At 36.4% G+C, this 23,770-nt stretch overlaps 1 protein-coding gene across 1 annotated transcript in view; it reads left to right on the top strand.

Moving 5' to 3' along the window:
• Positions 1-23,770, top strand: part of CWC27 (CWC27 spliceosome associated cyclophilin) — a 117,274-nt gene that overhangs the window by 59,386 nt on the left and 34,118 nt on the right. Inside the window, exon 11 of the mRNA XM_042875094.1 lies at positions 21,219-21,316. Within this exon, the coding sequence (XP_042731028.1) occupies positions 21,219-21,316 (98 nt within the window). The remainder of the gene's footprint in view (positions 1-21,218; positions 21,317-23,770) is intronic.

Raw genomic sequence — 23,770 nt, 5'->3', positions numbered from 1 at the left:
TTTCTTCCTTCTTTCTTGGAAGTTTGGAAAGTTTGGAAAACTGCTTTCACAAATTTGGAAGAAACCTTCGTTAGCTATTGCAAAAACCCATTTAGCATTTGTCATATCATTCTCCACAGTGAAATTTCAGCCAGGACTGTGATGACCATAATATTATTTCTTTTTTTAAAAAAAGGAGCAGCAAATACAGCCACAATACTGGCTTTAATTAGGCTGTGTTGTCAGTGTGCTTCATGTTACTGCTCCGTTCTTCTCACTGACTATCTGTACTTTTAACTATTTTTCACAGACAATTTTTCTTATGCTTCTAAAGATAGACTTCATTTCTTCTCGTATTTTAATTTTTATAAGTCTGCTAATGCATTTCTGCTTTCTTTCTGAGATAACTGTTTTAGTGTCTGCAAGTTTTGTTAATGTGTTGTTTATTGTTTGATTCATAATTTAAACAAGGCAGTTGACCAATTTGTAATAGTTAGCTAAGAAACAGAGTGATGAGCAATTCTAACAAATTCAAAACAGATTATTACTGAAAGGTATGATTTGTGGTACTAAAAGCTTGGCAGAGCATGTAATAAATAAATAAATAAAATACTTCTGAAGTGATCTGGCCACATGGAACAAGCTTATCTCATGTGTGTTGCATGAGTATAACTCCAGCTCAGTCATAATGTGAAATGAAACACTTTTACATGAATAGTATTTAGTCTGAGCATAAACGTAATTCAGTTTGTGGAAGTGCAATGCATCTGTATTAACAGACACACAATGATTTTTAAAAAAATTCTGCTAGCAGATGGTGTCCAACAAAGACCACTATTGTTTCAGTGTGAGATGCTTCAAATGTTCTGGGCATTTAGCCCAGACACAGCCCTTTTATTATATACGTGACCAAGCAATAACAAAAAGAATGAAAATAGAGGTGTCAGTATATAAAAATATTTTTATAACTTAATATATCTAAGAAGTCAGTGGCAATGATTAAACCAAGTTAAATTAACAAAACTGATAAGATAATTCTCTTTACAGTTTCATGTCTCTCTTAGCAGCTATTTGGCATTCCACATTCTTGAAAAAATGAGTTTGGAAAGTTAAGTTACCTGCTGGTACTGTTTAAATGCCCACAGATAACATAATTCAAGCTGCCTGGTGCCTGAAAGTGAGTGTTAGGGCAATCAACAGGAACAATAAAAATCTGTCCAAACAGAAAATCCACAAATCTCAAGGATTTGGAGCCTCCCCATGGATTTTCCACAAATTTTGCTGTTTTCAGCAGAACCTAAGCTTTTATTTTAAAGGTGCACTGCAAAGCTGAAAAGAAAATTGAGTTAATAAAATATGTGCTGAATCCCCTACTCTCCTTTTGCAGCCTACTAACTGGGGCCCTCTGCCACATGTTTTAACTTTTTCTTTAAAACAAAAAAACCTCCCTTTTCTACTATTATCCAGTACCTACTGGCTAACTTCAAGAATAAGCTACCATTCTTCCCAATAGTGTATTAATTCTGAAGTGAGTATTTCTTAAATCCTTTTTTTTTTCTTCAAGTTCAGTGACTGACTTCAGCTTACTTTAGTCTTACCTTTTTCTGCACCTAAGTCTGTAGAATGAATACTAATGAAAGAATACTTGAGAATAATTAATTCTCATCACTGGAAGATCAGTGGAAATGGAAATATGCTTTTATTGACAAATCAACAAATTAAAACAAGACCCAGAATGCTGCCAGTAATTTAAAAAAATAAAATAAAATCATGTTAATAGGTAAGAATTTTTAAGGAAAAAAAAATTCTGCACTTGTATTAATTTTGTTTATTTTATTGTGCATGCCTTTCATACTAGAAAGGAGTATTATTTCATACTAGAAAGGAGTAATATTAAAATATTATTAAAATAGCCTTCTTTGTTTTGTGTAAAGGAGAAGTAGAGTTGAAAGCTATGGGATCCATTCTCTGTGTTCCAGTCACCTTTGTTTGTTTTAGAAGTGAGTAACAGGTGTAGTGTAAAAAAAAAAAATTTTATATTTTATATTTTTGCAGTAAATATTTATACAGTAAGTATATTTTTGCTATGATCTGTTGGTCTTTTTTCTTTGTAGTATTATTTTTGTTCATTGGTATTGCCTGTCTTTAAATGTTCTCTTGACAGTAATTTCAGTAAGAAAATGCTCTTTTTTTTAGAAAGAGCAGCCTTTGATTTTTGAGTTTGGATCACTTCACTTCAGCTTTCTGACATCTGAAGCACTGATTTTTACTTATTTACTGGTAAACTTTACTATTTTTAGCTAACTGATGCTTAGAGATAATGGCTGTTTTAAGTTCTGAGTACTGGCTTTTCAGACAGATCTTTGAATTACAGTATTCCTGCAAAGTGTGATAATTACTCGCAAAACATTACCTTTAAAAGTAGAAAATGTTGAAAGGGTTGTATATAATGCCAATTGTCTGTTGTGTTCTACGGGTGGGGATCCACTCCCTAACTTCTTGTTTCTTACCCCAAATGGCCTGTTTTCAGCAATTTATAGGAATATTTGATTACTGTTGCAGCTGAACTGACTTGTCTGTTAAATGGGACCCACCAGCAGAACTCACTAAGAATAATTTCATTACTTTATACTCTGTAAAATATAAATATGTTGGTTTATGCTGTATATTAATATATTAGTTGTTATTTAAGCAGTAGTAAAGCAGTTGCATTGTTTTTATTTTCTTTTGCATTTGTTTTTGTGGAGTACTTATACGTAACAATATTACATGCGTAATAAAATGTTAATGTTGGAAAAATAAGTGCCCTCTACAGCACTTAGCAAGTTAATGACATTGGTGATATTGCTACAAATAACTGTTCTTATGTTATTAAATATGGAAGTATATATGCCAGTTTGATTATAAAATTTGGGCAATTATTTTATAGTGAATTAAGCTAGTAAAGACAGAAACTTAATTGACTAGAACCTGAAAAAGAGAAAAACTATGAGAGCAGAATACTTGTTGATTGGTAGTAAGAGTTGCACGTGGGATAAAACAGAACATGAGTTTGTGCATCTCTTTTTAAATGCTTTAAATTGGCTTAACGTTACTGTTTACAAATGTTTATTTACAAGTGTGCTTGTAAATTGTGCCTTTCAGCCCAAATGTTTCAAATCTGCTAGCATTTTCAGCACTGTACATCATTTTAAAGCTCAGATGTAATGAATGAAATTTAGTTTGAATAACAGTAGAATTATTTACATGAAAAACAAAGTATAAAAGTGTCTGTGGATTTGTCTAATTATCCCAATCAGGTCTTTCTGCAGCGACCAAAACGAAAAATAATCGTGACCATTATAAAACAGATTTGAAATAAGTAATATTCCACATTAATAAATTATCTGTTTTGCTCTTCAAATCAGAAAAAGTGTTTTAAATATTATATGGGGTAAGATGTTCATCTAAAGTTTGGTTTTATTACATCATGTGATTCAGGTCCAATTTGAGATCTACTGTAAAAATAGAACATATTTTCTATTTGATTTGAATTTCTCTAAGGCTTGCTTTAGCTCAGTTTGAAAATACTTTCTACTCATTGTAAAGAGACCCCAAAATGTTTTTTCTGGCTCACAAATGGTCCATGCTTAATGAATGTACAGATGTGGTATGATAATGAAAGAGTCATTTTGGAGCCATTCTTCCTTCAAGTGAGGAAAGGAATGGGTAGAGGAAGAGATTAGAGATGGAGCTACTTCATAAGAATGTAAAATCCATCTGGTGTAAGAAGATCAGCTAGAATTTTCTACTGTAAAATAACACAGCACACAGGTTGTGCTTCTTAAGATTAAAGATTGTAAAATATATTTTATTCATTTATAACTGAATCATTGAACCTTTCTTTTCGTTCTTGACAGACTTCACAGATTTTAATGATCACTGAAGGAACAATCACTTCAATTTGCTGAATTCTTTTCTACTAGAATTACTGTGAAGCTGATATGACAGTGACCTTTGTAACCAGTTTTATAGGTGAAAGAAGTACATCAGATGCACAGAATATACTGGGCACATATGCAAATATGTTTGATTGTACTGTGAGAAGCTGGGGGAGTTTTTCTGATCATGATTACATCATTGTAATGAATTCTATAGTCCAGACATTCACTGGATAACTGTATCAGCTATGGCACAACTATTGTATGAGGATTACTCTGAAACTAATGCCTCCTAGTCTATTATGTTGGACCACAACATCAGAGGCTGGTGGTATGGCAGTTTGAACCTTCCCATCAGTATTCCATTCCAGGCTGTTGCCACATGACAGATGGCAGTAGAGGGGCACTCTGACAGAATGGTATCTGACATGGAAGTGTGGATAAAGCAAAAGTGTGTCACTGAATTCTTCCAACAGAAAAAAAAAGGCAACCGGTGTCTTTCATCAATGCTTGTGGGACATTTATGGAGACCAAACAGTGGGTGTGAGCGCAGTGAGGTGGTGGGTGGTGCGTTTCAGCAGTGGCAACAATGATAGCGGGTCACCTCTGCTGGTGCTGATTTTTACAAACACAGCATGCAGGCTCTTGTTCATTGCTGGTGAAAGTGCATAGCTAATGGTGGTGACTGTGTTGAATAGCAGTGTTTTCTAGTTCAGAATTTTTTCTGTTGAATAGTGTTATTGTGCTTTTTGTATCTGTTGTGGATATGGAAATGAATAGGAGGCATTACTTCCAGAGCAATTTACATATGATAACTGTTTAAAATGGATGCGCTTTACACATGTCCTAAATCTGGGTCAAGTATTGATTATATTGGAAAAGATCTTGCTTATTAATTCCTTCCTTATTTGTTTATACATCACCTAAAAATTAGAAATGTATTTTTCTTTTTATATTTACATATCCCACAGCCATTACCTTCAAAATTTTATCAAGTTTTTTCCATTATACAAAGAAGCTGATCTTTTTAGAGCTGTGAAAAATGCTTACTTTCTCTCCATTCAAACACAGAAAATGACATATTGCTTTCTCTGAATATTATTTTTACCAAAGAGATATTTCATCCAAAAATAAAGCAAGAAAACAAATGTAGTTGTGCACATTTAGACAGAGACCTCTCCAAAATGGAAAATGTCACTCCACGCTTATATGTTGCTAATTCAAAGTAATAAATGTCAGTGTTTAGAAGTCACAATTTATTTAAGAATAAGCTGTGCTGGATTAGATCAAAGATCTGTTTAGTCAAATACCCTGTCTCTTGATAGTGGCCAGAAACAGAGTAGGGCTAGGATAATACTGGGAAACTTTTCTGTTTCCAACAATGTAAAGTTTAAGGCTTACTTAGTCAGAAAATTCATTTGGGCTGTTGTGCTTAATGGTCTTTGGTATATTTTTCTTCCATAAATATATCTAGCAGCTTTGATCCCAGTCATGCTTTTGGCCTGAGATAGCATGTGGCAGTAAGTTCCTCAGTCTAATTTTGACCAGTGTGGACAATATTTCCTCTTGCTTGTTTTAGATCTGCTGTCTTCCAGTTTCATTTTACATGTTCAGGTTTTTTTTTATATGAAAAATTGTGACTAACTCCTGCAGCTTGTTCTGTTGAAGACATTTCTGTCCCATACTTGATTAGGTATAGTTTTCAGGCTCCTTCAAATCTTTGTTTGTGTTATAATTTGCCTTCCATATGAAATTCTCATATCTAACATCTGTAATCTCTGGACTCTGAGTAATGAACAAGCTTTGGAGATGGTGAAACATGAGGAATTTCCCCTTTCACTGGACAGCCAGAGAGGCTCAATTGCCTTTTCTCATTGAAATCCCAATTGGATGTGGTCTGCTCCTTCTGACAGGGTATTTAGAGGAGGGATCATAAAAGTAAGGCAAGGAGTTAATAAAAGATCCTCTAATCACTATTAATTTCTGAAACAGAAGCAGCTGTAGACTGAGCTGCAGTGCTTGACTGGGGGGTGAGATGCAGAATTCTAGGGGATAGAAAATGATCATAAAAGGTAATTGTTTTCTGCAGTATTACTTGGCTTAGTGTGAATGTGTTGCACAGTACGTCTCTGGCAATTAATTCTCTGAAGTGCTACGTTTACTGTCTTATCTGCCATAATCAGAAGAAGGGAAACAGTTTGCTGCTACCAGAGTATTTCATCTAGCTCATACCTAGCGCTTAGAATCTTCAGGATTCCTTCATACCTGTACAAACAACTATGATGTGGGCCAGATAAATTGTTCTGACAATGGAACTCCTGACTGTCCCTGAGAATTCTGCAAGCCTTTCCCACCACAGCATGTACATGTGGTCTCTTCATGTGACAAGAGAGGGCTTGGGGAAGGCAGTGCTCCAGCTAGGTTCTTTTCTTGCTGCCAAAAAAATTTTTTCCAGTCTGCTCTCCCTTGTCTGGATCAGAGGAGCCCCTAGGAGAAGGGGCAGCCAGGAAGGATCCTGAGGCTGGATGAATCACCCTGTTGGATCCTTTGAGGATAAAATAGTACTATTGGAAAGAGGCAATTTTTGTTAGCTGTGAGTGAGGCTCAGTGATTGCTTCTAGACTTGAAACATTCTGCAAATCAGTCTTTAAACTGACATTAAGTTGATGACATTTTTATGTACAGAAAAGCACTTTTTTATAATGTTGAGGTTTTAGAAGAATTAAGTTATTTTGTTTCTCTTCAGAGATCTGTTCTTTTTAAATTTTAGTAAAAAATGAATCTGTATTTACTTCAGGAAGAATATAGGTAGATTCAGTAGAAGGTTTAACTGACCTTCCAGTCAATTTGGCATTAATCCTGAAAGTGGCTCAGCGCTATTGTATACTCAAATATAGCTTTCAGTAGTAGTTTGCAGTAGCAGAATATGTGAATGTCATTTGTTTGTTTAAAATGTGTGTTATATGGAGATTGCAGAGCAGACTCACTGGGGAATCATGCTGCCATTTCATAATACAGAAGGATGCAAAAATCTAGAAGTATCTAAGCCAGCAAACTCTGTGAAGCATTTTTGGCAAGATTTTCCTTTTTGAATCTGGCTTTTCAATATAATTTCAAATTAAGTAAAGTTTACCATTTGTTTTACTTAAGGCTGCTTGTATGGCAGAATTTACTACTTTGTATAGACAGGTGATATGGCAGGTCAAAAAATGATTCTGTATGTCTGTGGTGGCTAGGTTTTACAGCGTCTGATAGGTTTTTATGGAACCATTTGGTGATCTCATCAACAACAAGTCTATTGTTTCATTACTATCAGATTCAGTGCGTCTGTGATTAAATCAGCAGAATGGAGAACATGAAGGGAGTGCTGTTCACGTTGCAATCATTTCCATCTGGTACAAATTTTTATCAGATGTTGGGAAACGGCAGGCAAAATTCAGAGCAAGTGTTTTATCCAATTTCCAAGAAAAAGTGATATGTAATTGGCTTGTATTGTCCCTCTTAGTTCAATCTATCTACTTAGATACTTTGAATGTGCAATGGCACACAGGTATTACAGAGCTTATAGAAATTTATTTCCATCTTTTTGTGCATTATTTTCCTCTGAAGGCTCTAATGATGATATAAATGTTTTGGTTCTTAATAATCATGAGCACTGATAACACTTATAAAATGGAGGGTCAGATTGAGGCTTGGAGAGGAAAATCTCCATTAGGCATATGCTGCTGTGCTAAATAGCTTTGCCTCAGTTGATAATGTAGATGATTGGCAAGTGAAATTGGCTGGCCAGTAGCCAGTACTGTTTGCCTTAGAGAAGTGGGAGAGGGATCCATCAAGCAATAGGCATAATCTCAAGGAATGAAGTCTTCTATTTTTTCTGAAATTCATTTTGGCATTAATTATTCTAAAAAAGTGTTTCTGTTTTCAGTGTAAATGTTTGAGATGCTCTTAATCATGTAGGTTGTCAATGCAAAGCAAATGTTTGCAATAGATTTGTGTGGTCTCATCTGAGGAGTTAAAAATATTACGTTTTATTAACATAATTTACTGAGATTTCATTGAATTTATCCTTGACTCGATGTTAGAAGTCTGCAGTATTTTTCTACACTTTTTCATGTTTCCTCAAAAATTCTTAGTGGTGAGAATATGGTTATCTTTTCTGGAGCTTCCCCTGTGATTTGGCCATTTTGATATGGGTTGTCCAGTTTTGTATGCAGTATGCTCAATTGAGCAACACTATTGTTTCTGTTAGAGCCTCTCTAATACTTGTTATATTATCCTCCTTAAATGTGAATTGTAACACAATATGTTATATATTTGTTTTTTTTCACAGCTACAGGTTAGTAGAGGGTACTCACCAAGTCGTTGCTAATAAAACTCAGAATCTTTTCATAAGCTCGTTCTGTGACTTCAGAGCCATGTAAGGCATACAAGATACATTTCTTTCTGCAGAGTCTCCTTCAATTTTGTAAGAGAATTTCATCAGAATATCTGAGAAGGTTACTGTTATCATTTTTTTCATTCTCCTGACTTAAAACCCTGTAAAATCACCGTTTTCTTTGTAAAACCTCCTGATTTTGGATATTCCAGAAACATTGGTGTCAAGGATCTCCTTCAGTTTTTTAGAGTATTCAGCTTGAATTATTACCTCTTGCTGTACTGTACTGCTCATTCTTGTCCCAGATCAGCTATACTTTTTTTCACAGTGTACTTTGTTTTCAGTTTGTTCACACCATTTGCCTTCTCTGATAGCACTTTTAAAAGCATTTTTGAATGTCTAAAGGTCTTCATTTTATTGTCCATTACTGTATTCATCCACACCTTCACCAACATATTGGGATGAAACTACTTAGTAACTTAAACAGCATAGAGACTCACCATTAGGCATGGGTTTTTTTAGGTATTTTAAACTATTCATGAGAAGTTGCCGTGAAATTTACTGTTTTCTTGGTCATTCCTTTAGTTTGAAATATATGGTATTTGTTACTATCAGAGCATTTGATACAACATAGTTTTTAAGGAGAGTTAGTGAAGCAGTTGTTCTTGTGTTCCTTCCAGATGATATTCTTGGGAGATTTATCATATTTCAGTTGGTTGATAACTCTTCTTCTAGCTCTGATAGTACATCATCTTGACCTCGAAATCACATCACGTTCTTAGAGTTATCTCTCTAACATCTTCTTTTGAGAAAGCTGAAACAAATACATCATTTATCTTATCAGCAGTGGTTTTGTTTCGCTTTATTATTCCCTTTAATCCTGTGTGACCTAGTGACCTCTACCTTCTTTTATGTTTTCTTGTTTTACTTAATTCAGTCATTTTAGTATTAATACATTCAGCTGTTTCCTCCTTAAAGTTTGTCGTAGCCCTTAACATACCATCTTCTACAATCTGTATTGCCAGCCATAGGTTAAAGTTTAAAGGTATAAAACTATTTAGTATGAATAACCTATTAAACTTTGTTGTTTAGTCACACTAGTTCCTTGCCCTTCTGGTCTCTTTTGTGAGCTTTTCATTACATCTTAGTTCTTGTTGTTTTACAAGAAGCAGCTATGATTACTTCCAAAGCATTTAGTATTTTCTTTAAGACTTCTCTTACTTATCTGGAGAAACCATCCTTCTAAATTTTCAGAATGACTGATGAAATTGATTTGTTTCTTCTTGATAGAACAATATAATACAGTGGTCTTGGTTTGACAATAAGAGTAATTAAAGACAAGGATAAATGGCTGATAGAAAAATACGCTGAATTGGTTTACTAAAGGACAACATGCCGAACTAACTTGTCTCAAGTTATTTGTAGATCAAAAATGATCCTTTTTTTATGGGCTAAATATATGATAAAAGGAAGTTTGAAAAGAGGAAATTGATAAAATGAAGGACATTGAAATTTAGAAGAACTGCAAAATAGATAAGCTAGTTAAAGGAGAACATAAATTATGCTGCAGGAGCTTTTAGTCAAGTTTTCAGTAGCAGTTTAAATTTGGAGGATGGTAACCGACAATTTGTATTAAGTGAAACTACAAGATAGTATAAAGCTGGAAAGTAATGTTTAGGAAATAGAAGTTACTTAGAGAGAGATATCCTAGTGGAAAATTAAATCTTCATAGAAGTTTGATTGATGGAATGAAGCTTGAGTCATAAGATTATGTGATAAGAGACTAAAACAAAAATTCTTAATGCAAAGTGTCACTTAGAAGTGACAGATGAGGAAGGAAACTTGTTAACCACAACAACCATGATTGAAAAATGTGCTGAGCTGCAAGACCACAAAGAAAAAGGTAAATGTGCTTCTATCACATGTGAAGCTACATGTTTCCAGTTGATACAAATACATACCAGTTGTTCTGGATGAGGTATGCTGGCAGTCTCACAGAGGTTTTCTGGTTATTCTTTTTAGTTTATAACAGTGTTGCCTATATTACATTAGCCAAAGTTAGGTTCTTCTCTTACTCTGGAAAAAGTTAGGTTCTCCTGTCTGTTCCAGAATCTACTGTGAAAATAGAAGTACAGATAGTGCATAAAATCATCCTTAAGATAAAACTATGATTTATGCTTCTATACATGTGCTGATACATACATCTGTTGTTTCTGGCAGTATAGCCAGTGGCTGAACAATATAAATGAAACAACTCTTGTAGGGAAAGCTAATACCCTCTATTAGGCTAACTGTGAAAGAAAAATAAACTAGCTGAAGAAGAGCTCATATGCCCTGAAACTTGTTTTTTTTTTCCTCTCCAGTTGTGTTAGTTGCTCTAGCAAAAGATATTGCTGTCGTTTAATACCTTTCCTCTTGCCTATGTTTATACTTCATGCTCAGTCTGTAGGTCTGGCTGTTCTCCTAAGCTTCTTCCAATAGAATAAAATGGTAACATTCTTCATCAATCTCAGCCTATGTGAATTCATTGTGCAGTACTGTAATAGCTGGCATAAAATCCAGTTTATACTCCAGCGTGCATAATTACATTAAAATAAAGTATCAGATAATTGATATTCTAATCATGTGATAAGAATGGTTTATGGAAATGGCAAGACAGTAGTGGATGCCAGAGTATTCTGTAATAAATATGCCAATCATATCATATTTCGGCACTGAAATCACTCAGTAGTCCTAGATAAAATATATAAATAGTAGTAATTCATCCATAAACACTTCTGATGCTGAAGCTTTTTTAAACTACAGGTTAAAGTACTAATTGCAAGCAGTAATATAGAAAATAACCCTTTTAAACTAAGGGTTACAGTACTAAATGCAAATAGTAACATAGCAAATTAAAGTCAAGAAACAGCATGAACTGTTAGCATATCCATACTGCACTGCACTTAGCACCTACATCAAAATATATAGCTGAGATTTCTAAGAAATGGTGAATGTCTTCTACCATTTCTATATCACAGAATCATAGAATTGCAGGGGTTGGAATGGACCTCGACATAAACTCCAATCCCCTGCTACAGCAGGTACCCTACAATGTGTCCAAATGGGTCTTGAATATCTCCATAGAAGGAGACTCCACAACGTCTCTGGGAAACCTGCTCTAGTCACCTTACCGTAAAGAAGTTCTTCTGCATATCATCTTCTTATGCGAGATGTATCTGCGATGTACTGTCTGCAGAAGACAGACATCTGTCTGACTCCTTCCTACAGCAAAACCAGATTGGCAAAAAGACATAATGTATATTCCAAATCCATAATTTTCGATTTGCCTTTGCAGTTTTACAGTTGTAAAATTCTTGCAGTATCAACGATGAACAGTAACGTATTCCAGATAAAATAAGATTCTTGAATCCTAGAGAAGTCTTAGATCTGCATGCCAAATGGAGGAATTTGCTACCCATTCCAAGAATTGTATGTTCTGTAGGTACTATAAGGGGCAGAAGGGGAGCATTGGAAAAAGCCTCCAGAACTGTGACATTGTAGAACAGCCATTTCCCTTGATCCTTACTCACATTCTGCATATAGTTGTACAAATACGATAATTTATGTTACTTTACTTTATGATTAGAGATCAAATTTAATTTAAAATTGGAATTCCCAAACAGGATATTGCACTTTTTTTTTTTTTTTCCAAGAGAACCTAGCAGAAATCAAAAGCAGTCATCTAAACAGGGATTCTTCTACGTGTTCCTGAGATCTGTGCTTGTCAGTTCTAGCATGACCTTTCATGGCTGCTATTGAAATAATATACATTGAAAATTATCATTAATAAATATAAGAGATAATAAAATATCCTTCTTATGGAATTAATGAGTTTTTTAAAAGAGATATATCTTCCTATAATAAGAGAGAATCGAGTCCAGGACTTCTTTAAAAGTTGTTAGGTTACATTTTGAAGAGATAATAGATAATATGGTACCAGATCTTGATTTTTTTGTTTAAACTGAATTAACATCGTCCATTCTGCTGTGAAATTCACATGAGCGGTGTAAAAGTAGTTCACATTAATTTTAGTATATAGGCATACATATAACTTCTAGAATAGGTTACACTTGAAAGCAGTCTAAGAGAAAATTGAAACTGACAGAAGATGTTATCGGATGCTGCTCAAAGACTATAGTTTCACATGACAATCACAGAATCTCAGAATGGCCAGGGTTGGAAAGGACCTCAAGGATCATGAATCTCCAACCCCCTGCAACAGGCAGGGCCACCAACCTCCCCATTCAGTACTAGACCAGGCTGCCTGGTCCCCATCCAATCTGGCCCTGAATACCTCTAGGGACAGGGCATTCTCAGTCTCTCTGGGCAGCCTGTTCCAGCACCTCACCACTCTCTCTGTAAAGAACTTACATCTTGTCATTCCTTTATTATTTATATAATTTTAAAATGACTATGTAAAATTAATGTGTTTCTTTTTATTCTCTGGCTATGTTTACTTCAAGTAACACTTAGTAAATAATTTTACTATTTTACGTATAGCCAGTTAGTAATAATAGTCCTCTGCCACTTCTGAATGAAAAGCTAGCACAAAGTAATGAGAAGAAATGGCCTCAAAAATAATAATGTTAATAACGTGATTGTAATACCGTAACAAGAGGAAAGGAAATAACATGCTGCACCATCAAAAATGATCACTTAAACTAATACTGCTTATTACAGAAAACATTATTTCTGCAGATTAATTCTTACTTCAACTAAAGCCTGTTAGAAAAACACCAAGTCAAGTGGTGGAGAATATTCTTCAGTTATTCAATCACGGAGTCGTTTCTCCATTATAAATTCACATTAACCATAGTGAATCCTCTGGCTACGAAGGCTGCTTGTATTTTTTTTGGCATCAGCTAAGTACTTGAGTTGTGAAAGAAAATCAGCTTATTTGATGCTGTTTATACCAAGATCAGGGAATGACTGTATGTTAGATAATCTCAAGCAATTTGGGCCTCCCTCGGGGCTTAAGTGGAATTTAAAGAAAGAGTAGTAACTACTCTGCATTGGAGTGGAGTTTATACTGGAGCTTGGGTAAACTGGAGCATGCCTGGAAGGTATTCCTGTGATTGATGTATAGGTATCAGATGAATTTTAACATCTGTTCGGCTTTGTCATTATGAGTATAATGTTGAATATATGCACCTTTTCCCTAAATCACAGTTTGATAAAGGACTGTGCCACTTTACATCCTATGAGAGTCTGCAGTGGTGCTTTTACACTGGTTTGCAGCATAGCACCACCAGGTCACTCCCATACTCCATGTCCTCATGAGAACAGGGAGAAAATGGGATGAAAAAAAAGTTTCATGAGATGACTCACAAAATAATGTCACATGCAAAACAAACTCAAAGTGTAAGGGAGATTATTGTAATTTATTGCCTAACAGATGTGAATGCTGAGAACCAAATGCATACTGTGAAACTGAGACTGGGACTGCAGTCACTCAGTAATACTTCCAGTCTGCTGCTCTCCATGGCCACTGTGCCCTACTCCATGTGAGTCTGTCCCGTGGGATGCCGTCCTGCCTCACCTGATGCTGTGTGGGTTCCCCACCATCTGCAGCTCTGCAGGCACTGCTCCACACGACTCCGTACCATGGGGCCTACCCTCAGGAGCTGCTCCAGCACTGTCTGCACAGGAGGTAGCTGTCCCAGCCCTCCTGCCCCACCGCAGCCTGCTCCCCATGGGCTGTGGCTCCAGCCTGGAGCTGCTCCTGCGGGGGTATCCATGGGCTGTGCATCCTCTGAGCCTCAGCCTCTGCTGCACTGTGGTTAGGGTTAGCATTAGGGTTGCTAACAGCACTTAATCTAAGTACACAGTATAACAAGTGTTTGTTTACCACTAGAAGGCAGATCTTTTGTTATAGAAGGTAAGAGTTATGTTATTAATCTTTAGTGTGGTTTTCAGTTTTCTTCCTCTTTCATTTTATGAGGATGGAATCTTGATCTGCCAAAATCTGCTTTCTTTCAAACTCAGTGCAAGGATTAGAGGAGATCCAGTAATCTCCCTCAGATTGTGCATAGAGCCTGTCCAGCCATATGGATGAGGCTGCTAGGCTTTTCTTACTTTATGTGACTTGTGACTTGTGACATGAATTTCTGAAACCGTATTAGGCTAGGAGGTAAGAAAATCATGCAGTTTATATATTGAAACAGTCAGTGGAAAGAATCTTTTCATTTTGGGATTATAGAAAATAGGGGAACAATGAAAGACTTTCCTGACCAGTACTTCTGCATGCACATGGCCTGCTTTTGCCATGCAGTACATTAAACTGCAGATGAATCATGAAGGTACTTCTTAATGTGAGCTGAATTGTTTCAGATACATTGTTCTACTTTGCTGGTGGCTTAGAGATTAGCAGTCAAATATTCAGGATTTGATTTCATTTAGTTTATATAACTAAATTGGAAAATTAAAGACAGAATGAAGAGTTCTCAAAATACAAAAATTGTTCAGGGATGCCCAATGTGGATGTAGAACAAAGTGACACTGGGATGGAAATATTCTGGTTTAAAAGGAATATGAAATCGATTAAAAAGAAAAGGGATATAGCAAAGAATGTTTCAAATTAGAACACCAATACCAACCAGAAGCAAGAGTCACTAAAATATTGATGAAATTACCATGAGGCTTGAAGCAAGTGAACAGGCATCTTTTCAACAATTTAGATTAAAAAGAAAGGGGGAAAAAAAACTCTTGACATACTGTATATTGAGTCATCTGCTGTACAGAATCATAGAATCATTGAAGTAGGAAAAGATCTTCAAAATCATCAAATCTAACAAACACTCTGACCCATCAATCTGAATCCCATCATTAAATCGTGTTCCTACATGCCATGTCGACATGTTTTGTAAATACCTCCAGGGATGAGAACTCCATTACTTCTCCAGGCAGCCTGTTCCAATTCTTGACCACTCTTTCCGTGGAGAAATTCCTCTTGGTACCCAATCTAAACCACCTCTGGTGCAGTACCAGGCTGTTTCCTTGTGTCTTATGACGTGTCGTCTGAGAGACTGACACCCACCTTGCAACAGTCTTCTTTCAGGCAGAATTATAGAATCATAAGATCATAGAATCGCAAGGTTGGAAACAACCTATAAGGTCATGTAGTCCAACCGTTCTCCCATTTCCATTGCTACCACAAGCACTAACCCATTTCTCGTAGCTCCTCATCCAGACTCCTCTTGAACACTGCCAGGGACAGTGGCTCCACCACCTCCCTGGGCAGCCATTCCAGTGCCTGACCACTCTCAGAGAGAAAAACTTTTTCCTCATGTCCAACCTGAACCTCCTCTGGTGCAACTTGGGGCCATTTCCCCAGGTCCTGTTCGTTGCCTGAGAGAGGTGGCCTATTGGCCACCTGGGCACACTGCTGGCTCATGTTCAGCTGAGCATCAACCAACACCCCAGGTCCCTTTCCTCTTCACAGTCATCCATCCCAAGCTCTTCAACAACAAAGCAGTCTTTAATATAAAGGGCCACACCACCACCCTTCCTTCCTCATCTATTCCTTCTGAAGAGCTTGTAGCCATCCATCACAGCACACCCATGTGGTCCCACCATGTTTTGGTAATAGCAGCTAGGTCAGAGTTAGCCTGCCACACAATCGCTTCTAACTCCTCCTGCTTGTTGCCCATGCTGTGTGCATTGGTGTAGATGCACTTCAGCCAAGTCATCTCATTTGCCTCACCCCCAGCTTAAGATTGTTCCTCTGCCTCATGATCAAAGAACCCAAAGTTTCTGGCTCAACACCAGCTTCTGAGCCAATTATTCGTTCCTTGTGCTTTCCAGGCCCTCTCCATGTCCCTCACTGCCCCTGAAGGTATAGAATAAAAAATCACTTGAGCTTCCACTCCTTGAATTAAATACCCTAAACCCCTGAAATCTCTTTTTGTAGTTCATAGGCTTCTCTAAGCAATTTCATCACTGCCCACCTGCACTATGAGTAAAGGAAAATAGTTAGTGGACCTAACCAGCTTTGGGAGTTTCCTGGTTATGTCCCTGACCTGGGCCCCAGGAGGGCAGCACACTTCCTGATGGTTTGGGTCAGGAAGCATATGGGGCCCTCCGTTCCTTCAAGAAGAGATTCATCCACTATGAGGTAGTGTAGAGAGCCATGACATTTCCCCTTGGCTTCCTTTTGGCAGAAAGAAAAACTCCATTTCTGTCAGCTGCTCCCCATATCTTGTGTCACTGTCATTTCACCATTTTTGTTATTGCTCTTGGAACCTATCCAGCAACTTCATATCCTTCTTGTAGTAAGGGGCCCAAAACTGTCCACAATAGTTGGGATGCTTTCTGTCTCAGTGCGCTGAGTACAGAGGGACAGTTACTTCCCTAGACCTGCAGCCTACATGATTTCTCATGCAGGCCAGGGGACCAGTGGCTTTCTTGACCACCTGGGCACATTGATGGCTTATCTTCAGCCAATCATAAAGATGGCAAAAATCATTATATAAGAAAAATATGGTCTATATGTGTCTATATGTGGAACGTGCAGTATGCATAATGTGAGGACGGTAAAAAGTTCACATCCACTGACAGGGGGGCTACATCTTTTAACTGAAGTACTTGTGGAAAACAAGCCTAGTTAATTAGGCAAGGACTTGAAAATGGAATGCTTTATGCTTTACTAATGTTAATTTATAGTGAAAAACAGGAAATTACAAAGAATTGTAGGACTGCCATTGCAGAGTCTAAATGTGGCAAAAGGTACAGTACCAAGAAATGAACATACATAATTTATCCTCTCTTCTTTCGTAAGTAAGTGTAACAGATTGCTTTCTTAGTTTTACTCAAAAGCAAAGAAGATGGCCATTAAAGTTGTAATCAGTTCTGGTAATTAGTAGATAACTGTGTTGCCTCTTAGAGAAACTGAAGTGAGAGGATGATACAGGTTTAAAGAGATGACTTTTTTGATTTATAAAAAGTTTATAGCTATTGCTTATAGTACAGGTAGATCCAAGCATTTGTTTATAAGCACACTGGCATTCTTGCTTTTATTTAAAAAGTTTTTATATGAGAACAATACAGTTTGCCTGAGGACAAATTATCAAAAATAATTTGAATTAAATAGCACTTAGCCAGAATGCTACAAGAAAAACTTAAAATACTACTAAATAATAGATTATACAATTGCAAATCAGGAATGTAGGTTGTAGCTGCAGGGTAATACAATGGCTGAAGTACATTTTGGAAAGAAATGGATAATAAATGGGATTACAGTCATTGCAAGAAGTAATTTGAGTACTCAGTGTGGTGATGACCTTGTATTCTATGTGAATCAAAACAAAGGAACCAAGTATGCAATCAGCAGTGGTTTGCTGGAGTGTTTGATCCTATCATGTCTGATTCTGAGGCCCGTGTTCAGAAGGATTGTAGACATATTGCAGGGAGAAATTCAAATTATTTCATTTGTGAAAAGAAATCCAAGTAGTAGATAACAGTGCAGAGATGTCAGCTGAACATGCATTCAAATAGTTTACCAGGAAATCTGATAGTTTCACCATGCATGTTTAACATGCAGTAAGAGACGAACCTGAAGACAGCCAGTGTCTTGTAGCTTCTATATCGTGGAGATCCCATGAGTCAAACTGATGCATCTAAAAACTCTGGAGTTAGGCATTTTCTTCTGAAACTGATTGTCTGGGTTTTTCTTCTGCAGAATAAACATTCTGACTACAAATATTTTTGATATAAATAAGAAAAATGAACAATTCTTTTGACATTGTTGTTCCATTTTAGTTTTTTACTTCGGTAAGTAGGTTTTTGTTCGTTTTTCTTTTTTTTCCTCATAGTGCTTCCTGGAGCTAACTTGCCTAAATGTTGACAGAAAAAGAATATTGTCTATAATTCTTCTCAGAAACATTCAGTATGCAATTTGTTATATGCATATATAGACAAATACACATATACATAGTTATTTTATCTTGATCTTCTATGTGGAATATATGGTTGAGCTAGCTGATGATAATTATGCTTGGCACTGGAATAGTTTAAGCCTATTGGTAACGTTTTTGAACAGTTATTATCTTTTAGGATGTTCAATCAGAAAAGGTTACTAAGGGTTATATAATCAAGAGATTGTAGTAATTGTAGAAAAAATAAGCAGGCTAACAATTTCAGACAAAAAGTTAAAAGCTGTTGTTTACAAATAAGCCAATGCTAGTTTTTATTTGGAAAATTGTGGCATTTAGTTACAATGTACTTTACATTCAAAAGCTATAAAACTGTGTTTAGGAAATTTGGTCAGTGTTGTTCTATTTTTAGAAGGAGTATCTCCAAGCCAGAATCCAGTTTGGTACTTAAACAGTTTCACCTAAGTGCTCTTCACAGAATGTGGCAATAAAAGATTTCAAGAATTAGCTACACTTCTAGTTTCAAAAAACAAAATTCAGAAAGGAAATGATTTGTTGTTTTGTACACAATACTGGTAATACACTTCACAAAGAGAAAATCCAGTTTTGTGTTACTTGTTTGGTTTCCATTTTTGTGTGTTTGGGACCTTCAAAATGGGAATAAGTAAGCTGAGAAGGATATTGGAAGTCTCTTTGGAAAGCTTCCAAACTACAGAAAGGGGGAAGGAAAGTAAGAGCAAGAGGAGATTCTGTTGCGTAACAGTGGGACCAGGAAAGCAGTGATGTGACGTAAGCTTTCCAGAGAAAAGAGGCAACAGTGCAACCACATACCAACAAAAGCTAATTTACACAAAACACAGGTGCAAATTTACCGCTTGCAAAGACCTATTGTTAAAATATGAAGGGATGCAGTTGCAGACCAATTTGTGGGCCCTCATGCTGATTCTGCCTTACTTCATCAGTTTCATGTTCTTCTGTTAAACAGTTGTTTCCAGTTCTCTTCTGACGAACTGGAAGTTTGTCTTCTGAGTATAGCTTGGTTTTTCAGTTAATCAGTTCTTGTGGCTTCCTCATTACCATGAAGGCTTTTTGAATTGTCTGTCTCCCCTGCCTAACGTTGGTGAGCCTAAGGTGAGCCTAGGAGGGTACATAGTTTAGGAGGGTACGGAGTTTAGGGTCTAGGAGTCTAGAGTTCCCAAGCCAAGTATCATAGTCTTTTATCAACTTACCATCTATCTATTACTGATAATAGAAGGATCTTATAAAATTACTTTATAATTAGATTCTAAAGGAATTAGGCACATCTATGTTCTGTACAAAAACCTCCTTCCAGTGGAAAAATAAAAGGGAGATGTGAAGAATGAATAATTCTTAAAGAATAGTTTGTTCTTCTTCCACATTACTTTAATATAACTTAGAACTTTTAAGTGTGTCCCTCTTAAAGAAAACTTTTTGATGTGCTGGACTGCGTTACTCTAAGTGCTAAGTGTAACCAACTCTTGCTGAGTGGCAAAGAATTCAGTTTCTTTGAGGAGGAGGAGAGGGAGAGAATAGTTTTAATTGTACCTATCAGTGTACTTAAGGAACTTAAAGAAGAAAATCATGTAGTTCCTAGGCACATACAAAAGAAATAGTAACTTCAGTTTTGGAAAAAGTGGAAAATACAGATTCTAACACCAGAAAAACTGAAAGCAGTTATTGGTGCTTTCATACTAGTGTAGTATATGAGTGTAGAATTAAATTTAAGAAATTGAATTTTAACATATGGAAAAGCTTTCTCACACTGGGGATGGTTCATGGGTGATCTTCAGCAGTCCCTCCTTATCTATTTTGTGATTCTGTGAAGAATCATGGAATTGCTCAGGTTGAGAAGGATCTCCAAGATCTCCAAGTCCAACCACAACCTAACCGTACTACCCTAACAACCCTCCACTAAATCATGTCCCTGAGCACCACATCCAAACAGTTTTTAAATACACCCAGGGATGGTGACTCAACACTTCCCTGCGGAGCTTATTCCAGTGCTTAAAACCCTTTCTGTGAAGAAGTTTTTCCTGATATCCAGCCTAAACTTACCTTGGCACAACTTGAGGCCGTTTCCCCTCATCCTGTCACCAGTGAGAAGAGACCAACTCCACTCCCTCTGCCATCTCCTTTCAGATACTGAAAGAGAGCAGTAAGGCCTCCCCTCAGCCTCCTTCCCCAGACTGAACAGCCCCAGTTTCTTCATTTGCTCATCACAGAGCATATTCTCCAAGCCCTTCACAAGCCTTGTTGCCCTTCTTTGGACCTGTTTCAACCATTCTGTACCGGGGTGCCCAAAACTGAAGAGTACTCGAGGTGAAGCCTCACCAATGCTCAGTATAGGGGCAGGACTACTTCCCTAGACCTGCTCACCATACCAGTTCTGACACAAGCCAGGATGCCACAGGATGCCAGAGAAAGACATTTCACTTGATATTGGCACACTGACTTGCACATTTTTTTTCTGCTGTCATTTCCTGTTTGTTGTCATAAAATTTTAAAATTAAGTTAATTTTCATATGTAATAATTTATCATTATACAGATGTAGTCTTAATCACATCACAACTACATTATCTGTTGATCTAAGAAATCAAGAATGCTGGCATTTGTTACTTCCGTAAACTGAATTTTATAATACGTGTAAAATTGGTTTGGCACTGCCTCTGTTTCAAATTCTTTTTTGTGGTTCTTATAGTTAAATATTACGATATTAAATTAAAAATACAAGTGGGAGTTCTTTGTTTTATTATTCATGTCCTTGACATATTTCTAAAGGGCTCTTAAAATAAGTCATCTGTTATGTCTTTTTGTTGTCTTTTCTAATGAAAATACAAGCTTTCTTTGGTTCTAATTGATTCTTAAGCCATGTTCCTAGCATGCGTGAGTCAGTACATTCCCTTCGTTTATATCAGAGATTTACTGCCCATTAACTTTGATTCAGCTTCTCCTGAGTGGCTTTACATTCCCAAAAGATTAAATTCTTGTAAATATTTTTTCCCTTCCAGTGAGGAGCTACGGAAAGAAGCACGACAGCTGAAACGTGAACTTTTGGAGGCAAAGCAGAAAAAAGAAGAGCAAACTTTAAAACCCAAAGAAAAGGAAGGTAAGAAAAGGAAGGTACAGCAGATGTTGTTTAGATCTCCAGTTAACATCGCAGTTTTAAGTTTCTTCAGTAGGTTTATTTTCATAAATGCATTCATTTGCATAATTGAGGATGATATTTTGTCAAAACAGATGGCGTTTGGTTTTTTTTTTTCCAGAAAATTAGTTTTCTGTAAGAATGGGGAGTGGTAGTAGCAAAAGGATACCAGTATATAAATAAATTGTACAGGTAGCATTTATACTTTCAAATGTTCTGTAGCTACGTATGTGAAGTTGGGCAAGCTTCTGGATTTGAAATACAGTTATTTCAAATAATGAGTTGAATTCTTTGAAGAGCGCATACCTGTTCTGATCTTTTCCAAAGTGGGAAGTTTTCTTGACTGTTCAAATTGGAAAGGCACTTAAATGCATATGCTAAACACTGAACTCAGAGCTATTATCTTTAAGATTCTGCACTTCTTCTCAATGATACCAGTTGAACTTAAAATCTAGAGGATAGTTCCAAGTTTATCCTTCATAAACTTTAGCAAAAGGAGATGGATCTTCAGATGCACACTTTTGTGGCAGAAAAAAAATTACATTCTATTTCATAATAAATGTACATAAATTTTCAAGTATGTAATAGGTGAGGTGAATTTTTTAATGCATAAAGATGTGAGAGATTATTAGCTGAACTGAAAAAAATGAAAAAAAATTCAGGCTTTTTGGCACTCTGGAGTTGCTAGATACACTTCTGGGTCACAATCTTCATCCATCTCTCAACAGCATAAAAAATCTGAAAGAAAATATAAAAAATCATTTACAGTACCAGTGCCAGATTATAATTTAGAAAAGTAGTAGAAAGTGTAACATAATTGTTAGATATTGTCGTAAATTCTCTTGAATAACAGGTGAGCTTGATCAATAACCAGCCTGGCAAATTAAAAAAAATCAGTATCTGGAACTTGTATATGAAATCTGTCATCATATTATAGAAAGTAGTGGCCCTAAAAAGGTTCTAGAAATCATACTCAGTAACCAACTGAATATAAGCCCTCCTTGGCAAGACAGCAGATGCAGTCATTGGACACGTGAAAATAAAGTGGAAAAGTAGAGTAGAAAAAGAATAATCTTTATGTACATATATGATAAATGAAACAGAAGCATGCCTTGTATGGCAGTTGTAATACCACTGCTTAAGCATAGCCCTGTTTGGGTGCCAGTTATGTCAGAGGACTTAATGAAGAATAATTGGAGGTAATCCACTTCTATACTGACAGACTAAATTAGTACTTGGACATCAACAATAGATAAAACTATGGTACAATTTGAAAAGATGCCTTTTATTTTAGGACAAGATGCTGGGGGGAAGGAAAGGAAGCTTTATGTATTAGTTTGAGGTTTTTTTAAGTTTCTTTAGATTAAATTGCAGGCAGGATATAAAACTACTGAAAAACTGTAGGTAGCAGCTAATGGTAAAAATAATACTGGTTTCCCTTTTTGAGCAGAAGTGGTCTAACTCCACTGTTAAGAAATATGTATGGCAGGAAAGAAACTATTCACCAAGTTATTCGGATATCTAACTAAAAATTCTGAAAATAATCATATTCCAAAATGGAAGATGACATTAAAATGATGTTAGCTTACATGCAATGTTGATGGGCAAAATGATTAATGAAAATGCAGTAAGAGGAGAAGAATGAGCAAGAAGACATCTTTTCTAGACAGAAAGGAAATAAGCTTGAATGCTTAATTCACTTTTTAGCAGTCAGTTTTGCTTAGTTACAGAGGATCTGTGACAAAAGGGAAACATTCAAGTACAGAACAAATGAACTAGAGACTACTTATTAGATGCATTAAAATCATTCAAACTTGTTGGAATTCACTGAAGCTTATTGAAGGGTTGGCTAAAGCAGTCCCAGAGACATTAACAAAACTTTAATAAAATGCTCTAAGATAACTGCAGTCAAACTGGAAAACAAGTATCCCAATAATCTGATTACTAGTGATACCAAGAATAGGATGCCCTGTCCCTAGAGGTGTGCAAGGCCAGATTGGATGGGGCCCTGGGCTGCCAGGTCTAGTATTAAATGGGAAGGGTGGTGGCCCTGCATGGCAGTGGGGTTGGAGATTCATGATCCTTGAGGTCCCTTCCAACCTTGGCCGTTTTGTAATTCTGTGATAGTAAATTCAGGACAGATTACCTTTATTTGTGGACTTAAAAAAATAAATGACTGTGGGATAGGGAAGGGGAATGCAACAGGAAAAATGAAGAACAATGCAAATTTAAATGTTAGGGTTGCATTTTCAGCTGCAGATGTTAAAATGAAGAGTTGGGTGACTGACTTGCACTGTCTCTGGCATGAGTTAGTGCTTCTACTGATCTGATTCAGTTTGCTAACTTGGGAGAAAATCGTTCTTAGTTTGCAACACTTTTGTGCTGAGTTGGTAGATTTAATCAGTTCATAGAAGTTTA

Source organism: Lagopus leucura, unplaced genomic scaffold (genome assembly GCF_019238085.1).
Source record: "Lagopus leucura isolate 7727_CA_CO unplaced genomic scaffold, USGS_WTPT01 Super-Scaffold_100014, whole genome shotgun sequence".
NCBI classification, from domain to species: domain Eukaryota; kingdom Metazoa; phylum Chordata; class Aves; order Galliformes; family Phasianidae; genus Lagopus; species Lagopus leucura.
The sequence above is the reverse complement of the archived record's forward strand: the minus strand, read 5'-3'. Positions and strand labels throughout refer to the sequence as shown.